This window comes from Lissotriton helveticus, chromosome 12 (genome assembly GCF_964261635.1).
Source record: "Lissotriton helveticus chromosome 12, aLisHel1.1, whole genome shotgun sequence".
Lineage (NCBI taxonomy): Eukaryota > Metazoa > Chordata > Amphibia > Caudata > Salamandridae > Lissotriton > Lissotriton helveticus.
Window position 1 is genome coordinate 20,719,903 of NC_136073.1, and position 26,278 is coordinate 20,746,180.

The window sequence follows — 26,278 nt, forward strand, 5'->3', positions numbered from 1 at the left end:
AAAATCCTCTGAGGGGGGTGGGTCCCAGAATCCTTCTAATAACCAGAAGAAACCTTATTGTTATCCCTGTAAACAGGTGGGTCATTTGAAAACTGACAGCAGTTGCCCAAAGAATAACAATAAGGAGAACATACCCCCAAGTAACATCCCCAAACCTCCTGTTACTACTAGTAGTAATCCCCCAGGTGGTGGGAGTGCCCCCAAGAATTTGGGTGCATTTACTTTGGGAGTTCCTGGGGACTCTGGCCTAACCAGGTCCCCAAACTTAGATACTCTTGTCTGTGAGACTGGCATGGGGTTTGCCAACTTCACAACTTGTCCCAACACTTTGGGCAAGTACAGACAGGAGCCCCTCATCAATGGTATAAAAGTTGAGGCCTATAGAGATACAGGGGCTAGCATCACTATGGTGACTGAGAGTCTAGTCCCCTCAAGGCAACTTTTACCTGGTGCCACATACCAGGTGACCAATATTGATGGAGTACAGAGAGATCATCCCATGGCAGTGGTCAATCTCAGCTGGGGAGGTGTCACTGGCCACAAGAGAGTGGCAGTGTCACCAAACTTGCCTGTAGATTGCCTACTGGGGAATGATTTAGAGCTCTCAGCCTGGGCTGAAGTAGAGCAAGAAACCCATTCTAAAATGGTAAACTTCCATGGTAAGGTTAGTGGGGCAGTGATAGCCACAGCCCCAGTCCAAGATGTCCTCCCTGAACAGGTCAGGAGGGCTGTGCCAGTCACAGCCCAATCTCAGACAACTTCCTTCCCAGAACAGGTTGTAAAGGCTGTGATGGTCACAGCCCACACCCAAACTGAGCCCCCTCCTGAAAAGGTTGGGAGAGTTGTGATGGCCACAGCTCAAACTCAGACAGATGATAGTGTTGTGAAGCCTGAAACTATGGATCACTCCACTCAGACAGAGAGCATTGAGGAGGAAGAGAAATCTCCCTCCCACCAGACTTTAGGAAAGGGTCAGCCTCCTCAGGGAACTGATCTGACCCCTTGTGAAGAAACTGCCACAGAGGTAGTCAGGCCTAGCCTGGCAGAACCCCTGATGTCAGTGGACCCTTCCAAGGTGGGACCCAGTCTGGAGCAGGTAACCTGCCCCTCTCTACCCTGCCTCAGTCAGCCCAGGGCTGTAGAGGTCAGGGAGGCCAGTGTTGGACCCCAAAGGGCCCCCTGTCCAAAATAATTCCCCAATCAGCAGATTAAGGGCACTGAAGCTAGTAGTCCTAGCCAAGTGAAAATAAAATCAACTCCTGAGGGATCCCCCTTAAATTTAGTTAGGGACCTCCCACAGATGGACACTGTTGGGCACAGCCAAACCTGGGACCTGAGGGCCCCAAACCTGACCTGTCCCTCCAGTAAGCCAAACAGAGGGACCCAACCTCCAGCTGTGGGTAGCCAGAGGTTGACCCTGAGAGCCCAAAACAACTCAGTCTTGGAAAGAAAGGCCTCTATGGTGGAAAATGATTGGAGGAAGCTGAGCCCAAAATTAGTGGAGCCTCACTTCAGTACTCCATTTCAGCACCAGCCTTTTCCTTTGCCAAAACACACCACAGGTAGAGATTCCCTATGGTGGAGACCCTCAGATACCCTTAGGGTGAGGGATTGCTTAGTGGACCATGAGATAGGGGGTAACCATGCCAGTGCTGGTACTTCCTTATATGGCCACTCAGGCAATATAGGCTTACCTGGCAAGGATAGCCTTATCTCCTTTCGTTTGGGGGGGGGGGTTATGTAGGAAGGTAGATCCCTGACTATGGTTGCCCCCAACTTTTTGCCTGGTGTTTTGCTGGTTTTCTGACTTAGTTGACCTGGGGCCCTGCTATTCAGGACCCCAGGCCTACTGCTCTCTCTGTAAAATGGATTCCATGTACCTTAGGTACATATCTAATTGGATACTGAGTCACCTTATCAGTCCCTGTACAGTGTACCTTAGGTACCCAGGGCATAGGTGTACCCAGGGCCTACCAGGGGCTGCAGCATGTATTATGCCACCCCTGGCTGGCCATCCAAATCTGACACAACTGGCTGCACGACAGCTGGGGCAAGGTGGTGTAATCACCCTTTGCTTTAGATATAGTATACCTATATCTAACCCTAAAATGGACACACAGATCTCCTATCAGTCACTCCTATGGCAGGCCTTGACAATCCTGAAGGCAGAGTGCTTGGAATCGTGTGAGATAGTGCTCTGGCATGAGCTGAGCCTGTCTGCGGCTTTTGGGATCCATCCCTTAGCCGTTTCCATGATATCGCATACCATATACTCTTAAGTGCATTATAATCCTCGCGGTTATATGCCAACTCTGGTATCGCTTTATCAAAACATGTCGAGTAAGGTGTCATACGAATTGGAATACTAACCCCTCGCCAATTCTGGCGACGGGGTTAGCATTCCACCCTTCTAGAGGGACACGACATGGATGTAACCTGTAACCCCGGTTAAAGTCAGACAGAGCCTTAGCATCCACAAAATGGATGCTGCCACCGAGACACAAGTCTGCCCTCCTGCTGCTGGGAGTCCTCCAGAGCAGGAGGCAAGGACAAAGGGTTTCCTGCCAGGGGCGGTGCCAGCACCGTCCCAGACAGGGTTTTGTGTATTCCAGGTAGGCAGGGCTACAGAGGAAGGTGACTGCAAGTGGCACCCCGGTGCTCACTGTGCATAGGCCGGCTTGAACCAGTTCCAGGGGCACACCAGCCCCTGAGCTGGGGAAAGCCCGCCAAAGGAGAGGGGTGTAACCACCCCCCTCCTGGTCCCACCCATAGGGCAGGACTTAGTCGCGTGCCAGCCCCCTTTTCCAAGATAAACGGTAGGAGCAGGCCCCCTTCCAAATAGATCATCTTTGGAATCAAGACACGACTTTCTACGAAAGGACATCAAGATTTCTTCTTCAAGATTCTCCCTTGTGACTAAGGAGTAGTCACCCTGCATCCGCAGGCACCATCCTAAGAACACTGCGGTCTGCTGCAAGTCCTTCCTCCGGAATCTGACTGCCCAGCTCGACGAGAACCGGCTTCCCTGGCAACTCTGACCTCTACCCACCTCTACAGCCAAGCTGAGAACCGTGGGTGCGACGAGACCTCGAGGGACCGGCCATCTTCAAGACTGCACGACTTCTTTCCAGCACGACCGCCGAGGGATCCTCTGGTGAGTGCTTGGGGTCCGAGAAGCCCCAACCCTGAGCAGCCCCAGCACCGAAGTTCAGCCTCCCAGCATCTCCACGATCTGCGTGGGGCCCTTCTGCTTTTTGCTGCTCACCGCGTTGTTTGGCTACTAGCCCGCTGGCTTGTGGCCTTCTTAACGACGCCCGACGACATCACTGTTGCTGGTCTGGTTGCTCCAGACTGGCCCTTGCTCCCTTCCAAGAGAGGAGCACCCCGGACCCTCCTGGTCCACCCCAGACGCCATTTTAGGTCCACCGCGTGGGCTTGAATTTGCCAAGACTTGTTGCCCCAATCCTGGGTCCAGCGACGTCGAGAGCATCATCCATCGTGGGACAGCTCGTACTTCCATCCTGGTCGCCGACAACGCCTCCTGGTCCGTGAGACTACAGAGCCCAGCGTCGCCCACTCACCTAGTCGAGGTGACTACCATCCGGTGCCCTCCTGGTGCCACCTGACTACTGGCTAGTAGTCACGAACTTGGTCCCCTCTGCTTTCAGGTGTCATCTATCTTCGATCCAGGCTTGGATCACCCGAACAATCTTCACTGGTCGCCTGCCAGCAACTCCTTTCCTTCAGGCTCCTGGTTCGTCAACGAAGAATCCCGACGTCTTTTCAGACCTATGCAGCTGCAGCCCCTGGGCTAGGTAACTTCGGCATTTTGGTGCCTCAGCATAGCCTCACTATCCAAGGGTCCAGATCCACTTTCGTTTTTGACCTACCTAGTCGGGTTCGCCCGAGAACACTGACTTTGTGAATTCTAGTTTCCATAGACTTTGTCCCGCATCCCGCGTGAGAGTGCACACTCTGCACCCGAGTTCCCTAGGCCTCCTGCTAGTAATCTAAAGGTTCAGTAGTCCAGCCCTAGCGATCCCAAAGCCTCTGAGAATCGTTACTTACCTGCTAGTAATTCGCATTCCACTTTTGTAGTATATGGTTTTTCGTGCCCCTCGGGCATTTGTGTAAATTGTGCGACTTGAAGTATTTTTATAAGAGTTTTGTTGTGTGCTTAGCTCCCTGTCTCATAAAGAGCCAGGGTAGTCTTGTTATAAATAAATACACTGTTTATTTTCATAACAACTTGTGTGGTGTCCTTTCACTGGGTGTTCAAGGGGTAATGTGATGGTAAAACAGCTGGCTTAACACGCCCTCTAGAGTCTTAGCCTTAGACGGCTCGTATCCATGCTACTAGGATAGCTGGTCTATAAGGTTGACTTAAAACCAATCATCAATAAGGGTTGTTTGGACTGATATATAGTGATCACTAGAATAGTGAGCACTGCACATCAGGCCAACTTCTCACACTGGTCGCCTGCATCGTCATCCGAGTTGTCAGGGACCTCTCCGTCCTCACAATCTGGGACCCCTTCATCATCCGCATCCTGCGGGTAAACAGTGGTATGGATTCTAATGGACGTCTGAACCTGAGACGAAGTTGTAGATGGTAAGATAGGCGGCAAAGAAGGTGGAGGTAGTGCCACAGGAGCAGGAGATTGTACAGGTGTAGTCTGCTTTGTTGCAGGAAAACTGCGGTTGTAGTCATCCAGCATATGTTGGAGATTAGAGATCAAGGTTAATGGAATGGTAGCCATAGGAACTTGGACCAACTGCTCTTCCTGCTGAGACTCCTGGTCTCCGCCATCGTCGTCAGAATCAGAGTCTTGACATTTAATTATTAAGTCAGAGGGACTATGTGCCGCCCCAAACGCGTCCCCTTCATGCTCCGAGTCTGTGTCATGCTCAGATGTAGTTGCAAACATCGGAGAAGGTGGTTGTGGCTCTGGATCAGAGATCTGTTGGCAGGGAACCGTAGTGCGACGATGTGAAGATTCAGAAGTCTTCAACGGTACTAGCGGCAAAGAGGCAAACGAAATCGGTGCCGCCGTCGACGGTGCCGTCGTCGTTAACGTCGACGAGACTGACTTGGCTGTCGACGAAGGTAATTTTGGAGAAGTCGTCGTCGATGGTTTAGCCGTCGACGGAGTCGTCGCCAGGGTCACTGTCGACGGGCGATCCACTGTAGGTGAAGTCGTCGACGGGGTCGTCATCGACGGTGCCGTCGTCGAAGCTGGTAGAGCCTCCGTAGACGGTGTCTTCATCGACGGGGCTGTGGTCGACGGTGTCTTTGTCGACGAGACCTTGGTCGACGGTGTCTTCGTCGACGAGACTTTGGTCGACGGTATATTCGTCGACGAGATCTTGGTCGACGGAGTCGTCGACGACGACGATTTCTTCGGGTCTTTCGTCGACGAGGATTCTCTCTTCTTCGCCGACGAGGAGATGGGAATCGTCGACGGAACAGGCTTAGACGGCAACAAAACCCTCGTCGACGTGTAGGCTGTCGACGACACCGTCGTCGACGACGAGAAGGCTGAAGTGGTAGTCAGCGTTTTCGTCGAAGATGCAGGCAATGCTGTTCTCGTCGTCGGAACGCTCGTGGCAGAAGACACCACAGGAGCCAGAGACAAGGCCAATTTAGGCTTTTTGAGGAAAGGAGATGGAAACTCCTGAACACTACCACGCTTAGAGGCTGCTGTAGAAAGACCAGATTGTAAACTTTCTGCATCAGACAGTGCAGAATCCTTGTCCTTAAGACGTTGCAGCCAAAGGAGAAGACGGCCTTCTCGGTCTTTAAGAGTCTTAGTAGAAAAGGTTCTACAGAACTTGCAGCTGGCAGCCTCATGATCAGGGTATAAACAGTAGATACACTTCTGGTGGGGGTCCTTTTCAAAAAGGCGCAGCTTCCCACAAGAAGAGCAAGGTCTGAATAAAGACTTCTTACTTGACATGTTGAGATAAACACTGGAAACTAGAAGAGTAGAGATGAGAACTGAGCAGAGCTCAGGGAGACTCCCTTCACACGACGTGCGTTAGAAAAATCTGAGGGCTTGAGCTTCTGAGGAGAAGGTTCTAGAGGGTGCTGGCGCCTGATTGGCTGTAATTTGGACTAACATAATGACACTAATGTGTTACAAATAGTTTTTTCTCTTTACCTTGCATTCCTATGTAGGAATCGTTTTTAGAGGATTTCAGTTGTATTTCCTTTATTTTTCTTGTATTATGTTTATATATATTTATATATATTTAGCATTATTGCTATTTTATTTACCGTGGGACTCCCACTTCGACGACGGGGAATATTCAAGCATGTGAATCTATGAAAGACACCCCTAATACTGGAGAAAAATAGTGAGCCTAAACAAACCTTCATGCACAAAAGGGCAAGACTACAAGTAATATAGCCATGCTCAATGGGAGGGGATTTTTCTTTGTTTGTATTCTCACTAATTAGAGAGATAAACTACTGTAAGGGTCAGCAATTTTGTTGTTTATTAGTTACATTAGGTCCAGCTGCCCCTTAGACCCAGGACCAGACTCCGTTGCTTCTCAAACTTTAGAGCGAGTGCACACTCGCGAGAGTTCCAAGGGCACTAGAATCTTCCATGCTGTAAAAAAAAAATTCCCACTCACGGCGTGGAGAGACTTTTTTGTCCCTCCAAAGTAATGGGCGAGAAGGACACCCTTTCATTTTCTGAAAGCCATATTCAAAACTTGTTGGCTACATCCCCCTTTGCTGAAGTCACCTTGAGCTCTTCAGCTCAACAGCAAAACGAAACTGACAAACTAACTAGACTTCGCAAAAAACAGATTCGTACTGAATTGCACGGCCATTTTCTCCTGAAGCACCTAAGGGGTGGGACCATCCCTTGGGGTCTCCAGGTGAAGAATGTCCCTGTAATCTTTACCGATGATGCGGACTACAAAAAGGGCTTTAGCTGCATAAATACAAAATGCAGTAGGGACTTAATGGTCCACACGATAGAAACAGCTCAGAGATTATGTGCTAAGGAATTACAAGAAATTGAGGAATTAACTACGGCCATTAGGGACAGTCAGGTGGTCCTAGACGCTAAGGCTCTGCTAGAGAAAATAGACAAAGAGATACAGTCTTTTAAAGACAACACTATCAATAACAAGACAGCCCAGTACGAAAGGGACTCTAAATCCTTCACATTAGAAAGGGCTTACCCCTTCCTTAAAGACGATTTTTACTCCCAACCAGAACCTCGAGGAGCACTCTCAAATTTCCAAGGAAGATCTAGAAACAGATTCAAAACTTTCTCTGAGACCTCGTCTTCAGAGTCATCAGGTTCTGACTCAAGAGGTGGTAACAACAAAAAACAAAATTCTTTTTTAGAAAAAGGCCAACAGTCAAAAGTAAAATTCAAAGCACCTTGGGAAATGCGAACCAGGAGGAACTTTTACAAATCGTAAAAAGCCCCTCCACCATAGTGAACTTATCCGCTCAGACATTGACAAAGGACGAAGAGTCAGTCCTCAATTTGGGGCTCAAATTTGTTCCCTCGAAAAAGACAGATTTCACCAAGATCAAGTTGGAAGCAATTGAATTCTGTCGGAAGATCAGATTGAAAGCATTCTTTGCCAACCAACCGTTAATTAGTAATATGGAGACCACGGGTCTTAGAAATAAGTCTACTTTCCTGCCAACTCAAAACATTCCCAAACAAATATATGCATTCGAACAAATCCTGCTGTCATCAATTAATAAACTTGAACGTCAGCATAAATTTGTTAAACCAAACATCACCAAGGGACAACGGACAGCATTAAAAAATCTAAAGGAAGACCCCTCATTGGTGATCAAGCAGGCCGACAAGGGCGGTGCCGTTGTTATCTGGCCAAGAGATAAATATCTAGCGTAAGGTTTTTCCCAGGTAAATAATCAGGAATGGTATCGAAAATTGACAATAGACCCTCTACAACAAATACAGTCCCTTATTTCGGAGATTGTGCAAACTGGCACAGAAAGTGGCTTTTTGGGTCCCAAAGAAAGTGACTTTTTGATTAAAAAATTCCCCAGAGCTCCTGTGGCATATTTTTTGCCAAAGATCCACAAAAACTTGTGTAAACCCCCGGGGCGACCAATCGTCTCGGGCTGCGACTCGTGTCTCGAGCCACTGTCCAAATATGTGGATTTTTTCCTAAAACCCTTTGTGTCAAAAGTAACAGCTTACCTACGGGACACCACTGACTTTTTAACGAAAGTTGAGGGGGTCGTATTTGACGAAACATCACAATTAATGGTGTCTTTAGATGTGACGTCACTTTATACGCAAATCCCGCAGGACGAAGCGTTAGAAGTTATTGAACTCTACCTTGACTTGAGGGAAAGACCTCATAGAGTGCCCACATCATTTATACTGAGACTGGCAGAAATTACGCTCAAAAAGAACTATTTCCGTTTCAATGATGATTACTTTATGCAAATTAAGGGCACCGCGATGGGATGCCCTTATGCTCCTGAGATGGCCGTTCTTTTTATGGCCCAATATGAGAAAAAATTTGTTGAAGAAAACAACCCTTTCAAACAACATATAGTGCACTGGTATCGTTATATCGACGACGTGTGGCTCCTGTGGCAGGGGAGCCACACCGAGTTGAGCAACTTTCACCAGTGGCTAAACACAAGACACCAGGATATACAATTTTCACTGGATTCAAGCAATGAAAAAATGACTTTTCTTGATGTGGAAATTAGAAACGCAGGTGGAAACTTAAATTCGTCACTATTCAAAAAGGCAACGGACAAAAATACCATCCTGCATTATGGCAGTTTGCATCCTAGAAACCTGAGGGCGAACTTGCCTTATGGGCAACTGCTCCGCATTCGGAGGAACTGTTCAGAGATTGGACAGTTTGAACATCATGGAAAAAAGTTTTGTGAAGAATTGGTTCAACGGGGTTATCCCAAAAAATTATTGAAACATTCCTTGAAGAGAGCTCGATATACACCTAGAGAGTGTCTCTTTGAGACAAAAATAAAACGGGAACTCCAGAACCTGGTCTGCGTCACGACATTTTGTGCAGAGACCCACAAAATAAAACAAATGGTGTTGAAACACTGGCATTTGCTAGAGGAACTGGAAATACCATTTCCTCGCCCGATATTTGCACTAAAGAAGAATCAAAATATTGGTCAGCAATTAGTCCGTGCAGACATCCGGACCATTAAGCCAAAAAGTGATTTATTGTCCCAATGGCATCTCAAACCAATTGAGGGACACCACAGATGTGGGAACTGTATTGCATGCGATACAACCATTGAGGGTAAAACCCTCCAACATACTAACATGACGTGGACCCATGTAGGTTTTACCAATTGCAGAACAAAGAATGTGGTTTATGCCATAATTTGTCCTTGTCAAAAAATCTATATAGGCAAGACGAATCAGCAAGTGAACACACGCATGACACAACATAGGTCACGCATCAAAAACAAAGTCCTCACTGCGCCTCTGGTGCAACATTTTATTGACAACAAACATGGTGAGAACAAGTTCCAATGGACTGTCTTGTTTAACATTAATCAATCCAAATCTGGGGTGAATACTGAACAAATATTATTAAGGAAAGAGGCCTACTTGATACTAAAATTTAACAGTACCCAAACTGGTTTGAATTCTTTGTCCGAGATCTCTCGTCTCTAGAATCCAAAAGCGTCCTATAATGACTCAACCACAATTACCATAATGCCGAGCGGTACGTTTACTGTGAAGTAGGAGCTCACATGGCAGCCTCCCAACCAATGGGTTCGCATTTCCTGGTCCGTTATCCCGAGAGTGAGGTGAGTGCTACAGAGACCCCGGCCATTGTCAAATACATTGTAGCGCATGTCGCTCCAAACTTAATAATTCCCGATATTTCACCCTTTGACTTTAGCGCGATTAAAGCACGCACCTCTACACGCCGCTGAAAAGCCTAACGTGCGTCCCGCTTCCAGTGAAACACACGGCGGTGTTCAGAAAGACGACAATGTGACCGGCAAATAAAACTTCGCTTCTAATCCCTACAGGTATGCCAGGCATCATGTAAGAACTCAAATGTAGAAAATCTAAACGTACTGTCTGCATTTAAAATCTATATCAGTAAGCACAATTTACACTTGTGCTTCACAGATTCCATCGGCAGCGCCCCGCGAGCAGAATTATTTCAAGGTGCAAACACCAGCAGCTTTATCGCTACAACGTGCGAAGGTATGGAATATGAGCCTTAGTTATAGAGATAACCCAACTGTCCTGTAGTGGATGGCCTTGTAAACACCACGTATTTTTTCCAAACACAGATTTCTCTACTAAATTTAAAAAGCCCATGGCCCCCGTCCTTTCCTGAAATCCACGAACGACGGGACCGTACCATACACTAGTGAAGGTAATCTAAACAGTGACTGTCAGTTTGACATAGGGGAATATATATTTCTAGATCTTAGTAATTAAAACGAACTTCCTTTACTTTTATAGATTACCACAATGACAGAGCCCTGAGGAGAATCTGTGAATTGTTTCCAGATTCGAAACGCGTCGGCAGACGGCAAATAGGCAGCATAACTCATTAGTCTTTGAGTTGATTATTCATTTTCTTTAAACTACTTGGAAAGAGTTTAATTCAATTGCTTGTTGCCTTGCTTGTTCTTTGACCTTGTTGGGCACTACAGTGGTGTCATTTTTCACAAAGAATAATCATTTGTGGAGATGTAATTGCTATTGTTTTCACTGAAAAGGAGTTTGTATATAAATGTGGATTTATTTGTATATATGTCAGTTGTATGATAGTTGTAAATATTGTAAATGTTTTTGTGTAAAGTGTTTTTTCTCGTTCATGAAAAAAATTTATAAAAATGATTTAAAAATTCAAATGGGTTGAAATAAAATAACCCCAACAAACCGAAGATTTTTCTTTGTTTGTATTCTCACTAATTAGAGAGATAAACTACTGTGAGGGTCAGCAATTTTGTTGTTTATTAATGGGAGGGGAAAGCACACATAAAGGAGGGACATATAACAAACACTGACCACAGAGAAGCAAGCCTTTGCGAAGAACACGCAAAGCAACACATTAAAAGTGATGGGCAGGCTGTAAACCCACAGAGTAGATACAGCATGTCTCAAAGAGACAGTACTTGCACTGCCTAGGCAGTCCTAAAAATCAATGACCCCCACACTCTGGGAGTTCTCTCCCTGTGTGTTGGGGCCATTATTACTTTTTTCTGTCCCTCACTGCCATGTTTTGCCTGGCATTGACAGCCAGAAAAAAAGATATTACACCGTCCACTCTAAATAGGACAGGCAGTGTAATGGCTTTCCTCTCGTGCCCCTACTCCGTAAGGCCTTCAGAGGATGTTTTCAGTCAACAGAGTGTCAAGTAGGGCTCCATGAACAAAAAAGTTAAGGTTGCCCATCTTTAAATGAGGCAGGCAGACTGAGGGATTGGCAGGAAATGTGACTGGCAAACTAAGTCAGGCTCAGTGGAGAGAAGCCTTAGTGGTCTGTGAGGAGTCCTCTATTAAAGGGGCTGCAACTGTGTTGGCGTTTGGAAGCATGTTTAATTGAAGTACAGTGGTGACACCAGATAATAGACATGGTGGAAACTTACCGAGCCACAGACCTCTCAAGGTCTCGCATCGTGCTCGATCCCTGGTGGCCGTCAATCTCTTCATCAGCCTCTGGCCCACGGTCAGAGGCTGGCACCTGGCACGAGAAACAAAGCCAACATGTGAATGCATCCTGTTGACATGGTCACAGACGTCACAGAAATAGGCTTACAGTGTTTGAACTTCAAAATTGGGAGGAATACTAAGGGAAAGAAATATAAACACAAAATCTGAAAGTAACTAAACAAATACTAAAACCAAATAGAAATGGGGAGAGGGGTTGGCCTAACGGCTAAGGCGCTCGACCTCGGACCTGGGGATCTGGGTTCGAGTCTCGGTAACGACGCCAAAAACCCCCTGTGATTCTGGGCAAATCACTTAATCTCCCCGTGCCTAAAATGAAAGTGTGTCCTCATGTAACATAACTGGTGCTATGTAAAGCGCTCTGATAACTGATTCGGTTCGGTTCTAGTTCGCGCTATATAAAAAACTCTGCAAATGTCAGTAATAGCATTCATTTAACAGGGGGAAAACCGTTTTGCTCCACTCCTAATTATGCAAAGAGTAAAAGTGGTGCTAATACAATCTTCACTTAATCAGGTCCTAGACAGGTTCAATATTTGAGTAATTGATCATACTCTTTTAATTTGTTTGGCACAGAGATGCTATCCTCTTAACTTATTGTCTTGATTATTTTTCAGAGTTGCAAGCTGAAGGGGGTGAGCAGGAAGTGGCTGGGGGTGGAGGCTGTGTCTGTATCTTCTGAAAATATTTCTTGTGTCCTCCGTGGCTTATTTGCAATGCCGGATTAAGGATGGATAAGTTACTTACCTGTAATCCTAGTTCTCTTCCAGGGGTATCCTCATCAAAGTCATAAGCCCTGAATATTCAAGCCCATGTGTGGGGACCCCAGAAATAATATAAACAATTATATATGGAAATCACAAATATACACCTCCACATATATGTATGGACATATATCATTTTTTCTCACACCAATGCAGCTCCCCATAGGAGGCTAAACAATGGAATTACCCATATAAAGATCATTTGCAAACATATAAAAAACACCTGAGGGCAAGTAGCACTTGAACCTTGTTTTTTAATGAGCAGAAAACACTCATATATCATAACAAGCATTTGCAATGCAATAGGTCTCGCAGTTGTTAGAGTTTGAGCTATTGGCATTGTAAATGGCAATGCCTTTTATGTATGTCTTAAAAACCAACACGTAAATAAAAGGCATTGCCCTTTACAATGCCAATACGTTAAACTCTCGCAAATGCGAGACCTATTGCATTGCAAATGCTTGTTGATATAGTGCATGCACAGTTTGCAACAAATGTACAGAGCTGCATAAGCAACTCTACAGGCACAGACAGCATACATCAAAGCATGAAAGCACAAAAGGCAACTCCTAAAAGTACAGATGCGCACAGACTAGTATCCTGCATATGGCAAACACAAGACTGATGCATACACAGAACCTCGCGAAAGAACACGTATCCAGTTCACGCGTTAGGAAAGTCAGTACACACAGGATAACACATACATGCAAGTTTCGTCTTTACTATGGAGGGCTACGCACTGTGCAAGAGAAAATAAGCTGTCATAGCCCACAAGAATACAAAAAAAGTTCTAATCCGCAATACCACAGAGGAGCACCAAGTAAAAAAAGGACATACACAAATAGTTTTATTACATTCAAAGCAAGGACTCTGAACATGTACCCGATGTAAACCTCTTCCTGGGCAGCTCCATTTTCATAGCCAATGATGATTTGCTTTAGAAAGAGTGGGAAAAGCCATCGCATTATGGGTACTATGTACGCAGCAGGGTGAGGCAAAGTGGAACTATGTTCTAGAGCTGAGTAAGATAGCGGGTTCTTCTGAACAACAGAATACCCGCCTTCTTGGCTGAAGGCTCTGAAGGCTCTGATGAGGACACAACTGCTCAGGCCAAGGGATCTAATCGCTCACACTTGACCAACAGAGGGGCTGTTATAGGATGAATAGGTGGAATGATGACAAGAGCAGCACAAGTAACAGGCACCGAGATGTACATGACTCCCTGGGTGCACACTGCTAGCCTCGTGCCACCCACTACCACTCCTTGGATCTCCCTCCTCTCCTACTGCCTCAGGTCACTCTCCCTGAAGCTATAATGTCTCCTGTGGATGGATAAACAAAACGGTGGCAAAGAGTGCTCATACAATTCCAGAATGTCTGCCCTGGGCCCCCAGTGTGTTGGCACACCTGAGACTTCTCATGATCTTCAATATGTGCCGAGTCGTGAGCAACTCCGACAGCAGAGTCTGTAGAGAAAGCTTCACTGTTGTGGCAAAGAAGTAGAGAGCCCCATTGTAGAGGCCTACCTGTCCAGAAATAGAAAACACCTCAGCTCGTATAATATCTGGGATGTTACAAAGCTGAGCCCCATCAAAAAGCTCAAGCAACACCTACTGCAATTAAAAGATTATGGTGAAACTGCAACTCGGCCCGGGTCTCTACCAATCTACTAAATTGGACATAAAATAAACATTACATATATGTCAGTAGTATTATTTTCATGGTACTGTATAACTACTCATCCCTTTTTCCCCGTAACACGGTCATGTTGGTGGTTTTAAACCATTCTTATATACAGACTGCTCCACTTCCGCAGAAACTAGGTACAGCCTTCCTGATCGGGTAACTTAATAAATGAGCAGAAATGAAAGAAATCAGCTCTGGCTGTCCATTATTAGGCGTCATCGAGCGCTGCGAGGCAAAATGCTTCTTACAGACATTTGAAACATAAATGTTCATGAAGCGAGCCTGTTAGCTGGCTAACCGGAGCCTGATCGGATTGGCCGAGCATGGGATGTGACGTGGACACCCTCTTCAGAGTAGTACAATGGGCAGTGCTGAGAAGCAGGCACTCTTCAGACAGCCCTGCATGGCCAGGAATAGTTGCAAAGCTGAGCAGAGGGCCTAAAGGGACTGAAATGGGTCATGTGCACCATGCACCAGCCTCTGCAAAGCAAACACAGCACAGAGGGGTGCCCAAAGCCCACTATAAGAATATTATACGCAAATGGTCCAATCTTGACCTAAAATGGGAACCAAAACAAGTGAAAAAAGTGGAGCACGGGTTTGTGCGCGCACTTGCTTCCCCTTCACAAGAAAGGAAAAGGAAAATAAAAAATAAATTTATGAGAGGGGAACTAAGGGACATCATTTGAGGTGGTAGCGGGGAAATCCGTGAAGAAGGTTATCTTTGGGGGCAGGGGGGCGTCATCAAAGATTGCTGTAGTGGGCGCAACAAACGCTAAAGTCAACCCTTCATTCTGACAGCGTACGCTTCAGCCAGAATTGTAAACAACATATCTGCTGCTCCACTGACATTGCCGCCTCCACAGCCACTAAAACTCTGACACCCGTGCAGATCGACTGCTTGTAGGTGCACTTTTTAAACAAGTCAAAACGAAACCTAAGAGCCGCGCGCGTGAGCTTCTACCGTAGACAGCTCACGTCGCGCGGCTCTTAGGTTTCGGTTTCCAAGGTGCATGGCAGAGTCGGATTCCGACGCGCGTGACCCAATCCCAAGGCGCGCGTCAGAATCCGACTCTGCCATGCTTCTTAATGTTGCGCGCGGCCACCTCTTGTCTCCACTCGTTAGGTCTCGGCTAGAAGCTGAAACGATCACTATAGTTCTCTGGTGAGAACACGCTTCACGCGCTTCTAGACGAGACCTAAAAAGTGCAAATAAAGTAGACATTGTTAGCCTACAGACTGCATTGTAAACCAAAACCATAGAAAATGAAAGCATTTTCAACAAACTGGCACCGTGCCTTTAAGGCAGCCATGACCCCAGCTTACCATCATGCCTCAGGGGTGACAGTTAAGTCAGTTGTTCTTTGCATAACCCTGAAAGTCAGGGATCAACAATATCCATTAACACTTTGAACGTGTCTCATTTACCTGGGGAGGTGGGTGGGTTGCTTATGACTTTGATGAGGATACCCCTGGAAGAGAACTAGGATTACAGGTAAGTAACTTATCCTTCTCTTCCATGGGATCCTCATCAATAGTCATAAGCACTGAATAGAATAGCAAGCCCAACAACCACCTGCAGGTAAATGAGAAAAAGCATGATCCAACCAAACTACAACAGCCGAAATCAGCTGTTGAACAGATTCCGCAAGGAGGTCTGGCCTACTTGGGTGTCTGCTCTGGTGTCTGATTCTAGACAGTAGTGTCTGGTAAATGTATGGACGGACCTCCAGGTTGCCGCGTTACAAATCTCAGACATGGGCACATTATGAAGAAAAGCTGTAGTAGCCTCTTTTCCCCTGGTGGAATGTGCTTTGGGAGAAAACCCCAGGGTCTTCTGCGCCAATTGGTAAGCAAGTTTGATACATGAAACTATCCATTTGGAAATGGAACGTTTCGAAGCCGCATATCCAGATCTGATTGAGCCATAGTTGACAGACAGCTGATCAGATTTTCTTATAGATTTGGACCGATCTAGATAGAATTAAAAAACCCTTTTCAGGTACAGAGAATGCAAGGCCCTCTCAGCTGGAGTGGAGGAATTGGGAAAAAAGGTGGGCAGAGAGATGTTCTGGTTCACATGGAAATATGACGCCACCTTAGGAAGAAAAGAGGGATGTGTCCTCAACACCACCCTATTTAGATGGAAAACTGTATAGGGCTCTTTAGAACAGAGTGCTTGAATCTAAGCAGCCTTCCAAGAAATATGTAGCAAGGTTGCTTTGTGATTGGGTTCGAAAGGCGGACCCATCAATTTCGATAGCACCAGGTTAGCTCCCAGGGAGGAGACGGAGGGCGTACCGGAGGGTAGACCTTCTTCAAGCCCTGCAGAAAATCTTTAACAGCTTGTAATTGGAAGAAATCAGGTTGAGAAGGTGAGTGTCTATAAGCCGGTATAGCTGCTAAATGCACCTTAATGGATTTAAATTTCAACCCTGCTTTCGCCAGATACAGTAGCTAAGGGAGAATGACCTCTTTCTGACCCTTGATAGGATGACGATTGTTCTGCATACACCACATATAAAAACGCGTCCACTTGCATGCATAGGAATGCCTCGTGGAAGGACGTCTTGCCTCTTTCAAAATGGACATGCAGTCCTGCGGTAGTCCTAGGTGGCCGTATTGTAGGACCTCAGGAGCCATGCTGCCAAGTTCAGTGAGAGAAGGTTGGGATGATGAATCCTCCCGTTCATCTTGGATAGCAGGTCCGCTCTGCACGGTTGTCTCCTGTGAGGGCACTCTGATAGATGCAGAAGGTCCGGGTACCACCATTGCCTCGGCCAGTCCGGGGCAATGAGTATCATCCACGTGGACGAATGAATGAGCCAGCTTGTTCACCACCTTCGGGATCAGCGGAAGTGGTGGAAAGCCGTACACAAATGCCCCTGACCAGTCTATCACAAGGGCATTCCCTTTCGATCCTGGACGGTAGAACCGCGAGGTGAAGTCTTGGCATTTGGTGTTTTAGTCGTCCGCGAAGAGGTCTATGGTGGGTCTACCCCATGACTAGAAGATGTCTTCTACGACCTCGTCGATGAGGACCCAGTCATCCTTGTCTTCGAAATGACGGCTGAGAGCGTCCGCTCTCACGTTCTGCTCTCCTGGCAGATGGACTGCTGTGACAGACAGATTCTGAGACAGGAGCCAATGCTATAGATTCTGAGCCTCCAGGGAAAGGGTAAGTGAGCGTGTTCCCCCCTGCTTGTTCAAGTAGTGCATTGTGGTGGTATTGTCCGTTTGTACTAACACTGATGTCGCCTGAATCGAGGGTAGGAAAGCTTTGAGGGCTAAGTGGACTGCCCTCAACTCCAACATGTTGATGTGGTAGGAGCGCTCTTTGACAGACCACAGTCCTTGAGTCTGGAGATGTCCCATGTGGGCCCCCCAACCTTGCAGCAAGGCATCTGTGATCAGTGCCTAGACAGGAGGAGGCTAATGGATCGCAATTCCCACTTGTAGATTTCGACTCTTCATCCACCAAGGTTTGGACTTTCGAGCCGCGCTTGACAAAGTTATTTTGTCATCCCAGCGAGCTGACTGTTGGTCCCACTTGTCCTCCAGATCCTGCTGAAGAGGACGCATCCGTAGTCTGGCATTTGGGACCAGAAAGATGCAGGATGCCATCGACCCTAACAGGGAGGCAATCCGACACACCGGCAACTTCTTGTTGTGCAGAACCAGTTGGCATTTCTGAATGATGGAACACTGTCTCTCTTCCGAAGGAAACACTTTTCCTAACTCGGAGTCTAACAGAGCTCCTAAGAAACTTATTTTCTGTGTCGGTTGTGGAACTGATTTTCTGAAGTTCACTTGTAGACCTAAATGGCAACATAGTTCGATGCAGCTCAGGAAATGGTTTCTTACGCTTTCCGGAGAAGGACTCTTCAACAGCCAGTCGTCCAAGTACTGGTACAAGAAGACACCCCTGCGGCGCAGAACGGCTGCCACCACGGCTATGCACTTCGTGAACACTCTGGGGGCTGACTTCAACCCGAATGGTAGGACTTTAAACTGATAATGTGCGGATCCTACCCGGAAACGCAGGAATTGCCTGTGATGCTGAGCAATCGGGACGTGGAAGTATGCATCTTGCAGATCTAACAAACTCATCCAATCCCCCTGCCTGAGATGTGGATATATTTGATGAAGCGCCAACATGCAAATATCCTTCTTTATTTGCAGGTTGAGTGTCCGCAAGTCCAGAATGGGTCTATACTCTGCTTTTTGGCTCTTTTTCTTGACCAGAAAGTATCTTGAGTAAACTCCTTTCCCTCTCTGAGATATCGGTACCCTCTCGATGGCTGATTTTTTTAGAAGGATGGTCACCTCTTTTTGCAGGCGTTTTAACTGGTGACTTGATGTTGGCATTGGAGGGATTGAAGGAGGACGATGTTGAAAAAGAAGAGAGTATCCATTCTGAAGCGTAGCTAACACCCACTGATCTTTTGTGATAGCTCGCCACTCTACGATATGGTGTGTGATGCTTCCCCCCACTGGAGTGGTAGACGGCGCTGTGGGAGGGAGTATTCATTTGGATTGCGTCTTGTTGGACTTGTTTCCCTGACGCTGATTTCCTCCACCTCTTGAGGAGCGCCTTCCTCTGTATTGTGACTTTTGCGCCCCTGTTGATCTTGAATCTTCTGCCACTGAGGGGCTTGAACCCTCTGCTGGGAAGATCGCCGATTGTAGGGGTGGAATCTTTTACGGAACTCTTTGTTCTTTTCCAGGCCAACGGCCTTAAGTGTGTCCAGTTCCGTTTTAATACGCTGCATTTCCTCGTCAGTGTGTGAGCCAAACAAGAATGACCCAGAGAAAGGCAGGTTGAGGATACTTGATTGCGCTTCTGGTTTTAGTGCAGTGAGGCGCAACCAAGATGATCTCCTTGCACATACCCCATGAGCATATCCATGCGCCGATAGGGTAGCTCCGTCAGCTACAGCGCTAATGATCTGATTGGAAACCTGGCTGCCCTCCATAAGAATTTCTTCAAAATCCCTGCGAACCTCTTGAGGAAGCTTCTCAGTGAAGCGTTGTAGAGAATCTTACAGGGATCTATCGTAGCGACCCAGGAGCCAATGGAGATCTGTGCTGGGGACTGGAGTACTCCCGTGCTGTGTCCTTGTCAGGAGCCCAGTGATGTAATGGTCTGTACCATCTAGGTGACAACCTGATGGAAGGCGACTTCTGCCCTTCTCTCCTCTCAGGAGAATGTGCCGGAGGAGATGGGTTCACCTCTTCATGAACTGGCCTTGCTGGTAAATGTCTTGACACTGCGCTCTCAGAAGACGAGGAGATCACAAGCTCCGGGGACATGGATGTTGACCCTCGTTGTGAACCCTGAGAGCCTGAAGGTGATGACGATAGGCTCACTGGTGGAGAGGCCTCTCCTGAAGGGCACTTAGACTGAGATCTAGAGCGTCTATGTGCTGCCTGGGACCTGGTGGGAGACTTCTGCCTTGAGGAAGACCTCCTCTTATTAGAAGGGGGGCTTGAACGTGTGGTAGAATGCCCCCTTGACTTCGAACGCCTCTCCAACGCCGATGTCGCCTCCTTTCTCGACGTCATTTCAGCAGTCTTCTGTCTCGACGTCCACCGGTGATGGCCCGGCGACGGAGTTGTCAATCTCGACGTCATTCTCATAGGCGTCTTCTGCTGCGACGTTGAGGTATGCTGCTGCCTCGACTTCGAAGGGGGTGTCTTGTGCCTCGACGCCGGAGACCGGTGAACTGCCCTCGGCGGAGAACTGTGACTCGACGTCGAACTCGTTGAGACGACGACGGAGTAACCTGTTTCGACATCGAACGCTGGTGATGAGGCGTCAACGGAGGTCTGTGCCTCAATGTTGATTGCCAGTGCGACGCCGGAGCGCTGTGCCTCGACATCGATCGCCAGTGCGACGATGGAGCTTTGTGCCCTGACGTCGATCGCCGTGGTGATGACGGAGTGATCTGTCTCGACGTCGTATGCCCACCTGGCGACGACGGAGACCTGCCTCTCGACGTTGAACACCGCCTGGTTGACGTCAACGGAGGAACCGGTACCTTCGACGACGAAGTCTTCGCCGTCGAATGATGTTGCGTCGCCATCAAAGTCTTCGATGTTGTTTTCGTCGTCGTAAGCAGCTTCGACGCCGATCCCGACGGAGAACAGGTCGGGACTTCTCTTGACGTCGACCGGGTTCTCCTCTTCCGCTGCCTTTTAGGAGACCTACCTCTTTCAGAGAGGCCAAAGATACGAATTCTCTCTCTGTCTTTAAGGGTTCTCCTTGACAAGTTCTTGCAGTGATGACAGCTGTCTGAAGAATGTGTCTCAGGGAGACAGAGGATACACACAGGGTGTGTATCAGTCCTGGCCTTCTTCTTGCCACAGGAAGGGCAAGGGTCGAAAAGGGAAGGCATTTTTGACAAAAATAAACCTTTTCTGTAACACAAAAAAGGCAGCACTAGCACTCTGAAGTCCAAAGACGTTGAGTGAAAGTGAAAAACTTCAAGATTAACAAGATATTTTTGACAGAAAGTCAAAAAAGGTAGGAGCTGAAAATCCACGGACCTGACTGAAGGAGCCGGAAAGAACAACTGACCTAACTGTCACCCCTGAGGCATGATGGGAAGCTGGGGGTCATGGCTGCCTTAAAGGCACGGTGCCAGTTTGTTGAAAATGCTTTCATTTTCTATGGTTTTGGTTTACAATGCAGCCTGTAGGCTGACAATGTCTACATTATTTGCACGTTTTATGATATATGAGTGTTTTCTGCTCATTAAAAAACAAGGTTCAAGTGCTACTTGCCCTCAGGTGTTTTTATATGTTTGCAAATTATCTTAATATGGGTAATTCCATTGTTTAGCCTCCTATGGGGAGCTGCATTGGTGTGAGAAAAAATGATATATGTACATACATATATGAGGAGCTGTTTATATGTGATTTCCATATATAATTTTTTTATATTATTTCTGGGGTCCCCGCACATGGGCGGGAATATTCAGTGCTTATGACTATTGATGAGGATCCCCTGGAAGAGAAATATGGTCTATTGTGACCTTCCAGCGTATACAGTTTTATATTTCGGACGAGCCTCCACGCTGGAATTTTTAAATGACATGCTCTTGGATTTTAAGGTTATTTCTGGATATTTGTAATATCTACTGATTTATGAACACGATGATTAGGATACGTTTTTCTTTTGCCCTGATGAAGTAAATGGCCACACAGCAGCATAGACGAAACACGTGTTGGCATGGTTTGTGACTTGGATTACAAGAGTGAAGAAGATTGAAAATATGAATATATACCAGTTGAGCTTGGAATAAAGCAAGAAGAAAATACTAAGGACTGACATTTGGACTTTATTTGTTGCTTCTACTTTTGTGTTTTTTGCTCAGGTTGCCAACTGTGTTTAAATTGGCTCTTTGTTTAATAACTCTCACTGTGTAGGGGCCGAATTAAGTTTCCTGGTTATTTGCAGTTTTATACTAGAGGAGGTGCAGAATGTAACATCACTAGCAGTTTCAATCTTATTATTATTATATTTTACATATACTTTGTACGGGGTTCGAGTTACTAACTATATTTAGTCATTGCAGTTGTAAACTATCTTCATGTTGACATCCAACAGTGATAAGTTAGGCAAATCAGTTAAATTCTCCTTTTAAACCTTTCTGCCTTATACCTCTAACCAACAATGAGTTCATTTTAGTGATCAGCCATACTGATGTCAGCCCCATTACCCTTTAACTAATAGGAACATCATATTGATCCTAGTTTCAAAATGGCTAATCAAACAAATGCCCAGTTTGCTACTAGGGAGTGTTATCAAGTGTAAAAGTCCCCTCCACAACCTTTACTCCCCATCAGAGAAACACCCTAACATTTTTTCCAAGTGACTCAGGCTGGACAACATCTCCTCGCTCATCTTGTGGTGAGATGACAGCTACGCTCACCTCTCTCCCCGAGCTGCTACCACCTGTACTTCTTCTCAAGCTCACTGGTGACGGAAGCCTTTCACTTCCATCTTCTAGCTGCCACTTCAGGTGATCTGTGAGGAGTACATACGCATTCTCTTGGTGCACTTGGGCCAGGGCTTGCAGCTCCAAGACCCTGTTTTCCTTCTTCCGCAGGTGCAGCTCCGCCTTCACATCTGCCAGTTGCTCCTGTTGGACGAAGACACAAATTCCTACATGACGTGGGAAAACAAGCCTGTTTGCACACTCAGTTTGTCATCTGATGGGCTCACTACTGTTTCGAAGAAGCAAGGAAACACAGAAACCTATACTATATGAGAGCCCATGTGGAGGGCTGGAACTTACTTTAAAGCAACATAATTGTAGATGAAAGTTGTCCATGTTGTCTTCACAGCAGCAGTCAAAAGAACAGCAGTAGTGTTTGTAGCAGTAAGGATAAGGAAAATGCTACTTACCAGTATGCACCTGTTCTTGGCATGTAGAGCTGCAGAGTCGTACACTTAGCATTAGATCGCCACCTGGTGTTGGGCTTGGATGATTGCAGGTTGTTGTCTTCTTGGAAGAAGTCTTTGTAGTCACGAGATAGGTGACTCCTCCCATGGACAATACTGTGCATGGTCATCGACTCCATCCTCAGATTGTTTTTCGCCATGATGGGAAATGATGGATTTAGTAGAAGTAAAGAGAAAGGATGTCCATGCGTGTGCATCTAAGTAAGATGAGAACTGGAACGGATACAAGTCCCGGGGAGGGCGTGTACGACTCTGCAGCTCTACATGCCAAAAACAGAGTAAGTAGCATTTTCCGTTCGAGGCATATGAGCTGCAGAGTGTACACTTAGCATTGATTGTGCATCAGTGTCTCCCCTAGCGGTGGTCGCTTGTATCCGTTGCAGTAGTTTGAAACAGTGTTCTAAGGACAGCTTGGCCCACTGCAGCTTGCTGCTTGGCCTGCACATCAACACCATCAACACAATAGTGTTTAGTGATGGTGTGTAGTGTAGACCATGTTGCTGCCTTGCATATGTCCTCTAGTGGTATATTTTCTAAGAAAGCCATAGAGGCTCCTAGTTTGCGAGTGGAGTGCGCTCTAGGAGGAACTGTTAGTGTACGTTTAGCTTTTTGATAGCATATTTGTATACACTTTACAATCCACCTGGCAATCCCTCCCTTAGAGATGGGGTTGCCTTTGTGTGGAGGAGAGAATGATACAAATAATTGTTTTGTCTTTCTAAAGGATTTAGTCCTATCTGTATAGTATAACAGAGCTCTTTTAACATCTAAGGTGTGTAAGGCCCTTTCTGCAACAGAGTCTGGGTTTTGGAAAAACACAGGTAGCTCTACAGATTGGTTTAAATGAAAAGGAGTGATAACCTTAGGTAGAAATTTAGGATTGGACCCAAGAACCACTTTATTAGGATGTATTTGAAAAAATGGTTCTTGTATTGTGAATGCTTATATTTCACCAACTCTTCTGAGAGAGGTGATAGCAACAAGGAAAGCTGTTTTCCATGTTAGAAATTACAATTCACATTTGTGTAAAGGCTCGAAAGGGGGTCCCATGAGTCTTGTAAGGACAATGTTTAGGTTCCATACAGGAGCAGGTGGTAACCTAGGTGGGATTATTCGTTTTAATCCTTCCATGAATGCTTTTATTGCAGGTATTCTGAAGAGAGATAGATGTTGCCTATTCTGTAAATAGGCTGCAATTGCTGCAAGATGCAGGCGTATGGAAGAATAAGCCAAATTGGACCTTTGTAGATGTAAACGGTAACAGATGATATTTTGGATGGAAGCATCCAGTGGATCAATGTGATTATTTTTGCAATAAATTGCACATATTTTCCATTTACTGGCATAACACGCTCTGGTAGTGGGTTTTCTAGCTTCCTTAATAATGTTCATACAGTCTGGTGGTAGGTTTAAGTAACCAAACCCTAAGACTTCAGGAGCCAGATCGCCAAATTCAGTTGGTTTGGTTCTGGGTGTCTGATTTCTCCATGGTTCTGTGTTAACAAGGAGGGTGTAAGCTGTAACTTTTGGTGTGGAACCAGCGAGAGATCTAGTAGTGTGGTGAACCACGGCTGGCGTGCCCATGTGGGAGCTACTAGTATTAGTTTGAGAGACTGTTGTCTGAGCTTGCGCACTACTAGTGGAATGAGTGGGAGAGGCGGAAAAGCGTACGCAAATCTGCCTGACCAATTCATCCATATCGCATTGCCTTCAGACCGTGGGTGTGGAAACCTGGAGGCGAAGGTTGGGCATTTTGCATTTTCGTGGGTGGCAAACAGATCTATTTGTGGATGCCCCCATCTTTGGAAGAATGGCTGAAGAACTTGTGGATGTATTTCCCATTCGTGAATCTGTTGTGACTGCCGACTCAACGATCTGCTATCTGATTGTGAACTCCCGGAAGGTGTTCTGCTGCCAGATGTATGTTTTGAGGATTGGCCAATCTCAAAATGTTCTGTACGAGCTGGGACAGTTGCAGAGAGTGTGTCCCCCCCCCTGTTTTTGTATATAGTACATGGCTGTCATATTGTCCGTCCGGATTAATCCAGCTTTGTTCTGTACTTGTAATTGAAACGTTTTGCGTGCTAAGAATATTGCTAGCAGCTCTAGCCTGTTGATATGGAACAGTTTTTGTTGGTTGTTCCATTGGCCTTGTGTGGTATAATGTAAGAGATGGGCTCCCCATCCTGTGAGGGATGCGTCTGTCGTGAGCACTATTTGTGGAACTGGGTCAAGGAACGGCCGTCCTTTTGTCAAGTTTTTGATGTTCCACCATTGCAGAGAGCGATATGTACGGCTGTCTACCAACACCAGGTCTGTGAGCTGACCTTGAGCCTGATTCCACTGTTATGCTAGACATTCTTGTAATGGGCGCATTTGCAGTCTTGCATGTGGAACTATGAAGATGCAAGATGCCATCATGCCTATTAGTCTCATGAACACTCTGGCTTGGAGAGACTGCTGGTGTTGAAAAATGGAGACTAAGGCCTGAATGCTGTGTATCCTGGCTGGACTGGGATACGCTAGAGCTGTAGATGTGTTTATGGTATCTCCTAGATACTGAGGAACATGTGAAGGCAGCAGGTGCGACTTGGTGTAGTTTATTGTAAACCCCAAGTTGTGCAATGTTTGAATTGTCTGATTTGTATGTTGGACACATTGACTGAATGATTTGGCTTTTATGAGCCAATCGTCGAGGTAAGGGAAGACATGTATCTGTTGTTTTCTGAGATGTGCCGCTACTACTGCTAAGCACTTTGTGAACACTCGTGGTGCTGTTGTGACCCCAAATGGAAGGACTTTGAACTGATAGTGCTGTCCTTGTATTATAAACCTTAAATACTTCCTGTGAGTAAGATGTATAGGAATGTGAAAATAGGCGTCCTTTAGGTCTAGTGTTGAGAGAAAATAGCCTTGTTGCAGCAGTGGGAGTACTTGTTGCAGAGTGATCATGTGAAAATGATCTGATTGTATGTAATGGTTGAGGGGCCTGAGGTCGAGAATTGGTCTTAGTGTCCCGTCCTTCTTGGGGATTAGAAAGTACAGGGAGTAAACTCCTGTTCCTTGTTCTTCTAAAGCAGAGTTATTCAAACTGTGGGGCGCGCCCCACTGGGGGGGCGCAACGCCATCTCAGGGGGGGCGCGCACTCCACTATAAAATTTCACACTTTCATTGTTTCCCACGGCCGGAGAGGCAGAGTGGAGCTGCAGGGGCCCTTAGAAGGGGTGAAGACCACCAACGCCTCATTAACTTGCAAAAGGTCTTTAAAAGAAGCTGAAGCTGTCTCATCCCGGGCAGCCACCCAGAGACGCAGGAGGGTGGGGGGAGTGGGGGGGCGACGAGAAGCACTTTAAATCCATTTCAAATGGGGCTTTTGGAATAGAGAACAGCAGCTGATTAGAAGAAGCAGTCCAGTCGGGCCTTTCTTATTTTGATTCTGGTACATGTAGTCTTGATTTGGTTCTCGCAGTCTTTTTTTTATTCCATTATGAACCGTGGACTACAAATATACCACAAGGGAAACAATGGCACTGGATGAGCTAGTTATGCGCGCTCGGATTAAAGCAGCCACGGCGCTGTAGACTTCAGTGCGCATACCTTCGGCAATAACAGCTCTCAGAGGGTTCGATGTGCGGGGAATAAGTGTTAAGAAAAGTT

The 26,278-nt window shown here is 46.5% G+C and overlaps 1 protein-coding gene across 9 annotated transcripts in view; it reads right to left on the reverse strand.

Annotated features, from left to right (window-relative positions):
* The window catches only part of LOC144798327 (nuclear receptor subfamily 2 group F member 6-like), a 768,088-nt gene that overhangs the window by 498,112 nt on the left and 243,698 nt on the right, over positions 1-26,278 (reverse strand). For all 9 annotated transcript variants that reach the window (XM_078669149.1, XM_078669144.1, XM_078669143.1 and 6 more), the window contains 2 exons: positions 22,089-22,298; positions 11,620-11,714 (listed from right to left, as the gene is read on the reverse strand). In XM_078669149.1, coding sequence (XP_078525275.1) covers positions 11,620-11,714; positions 22,089-22,298 — 305 coding nt within the window. The remainder of the gene's footprint in view (positions 1-11,619; positions 11,715-22,088; positions 22,299-26,278) is intronic.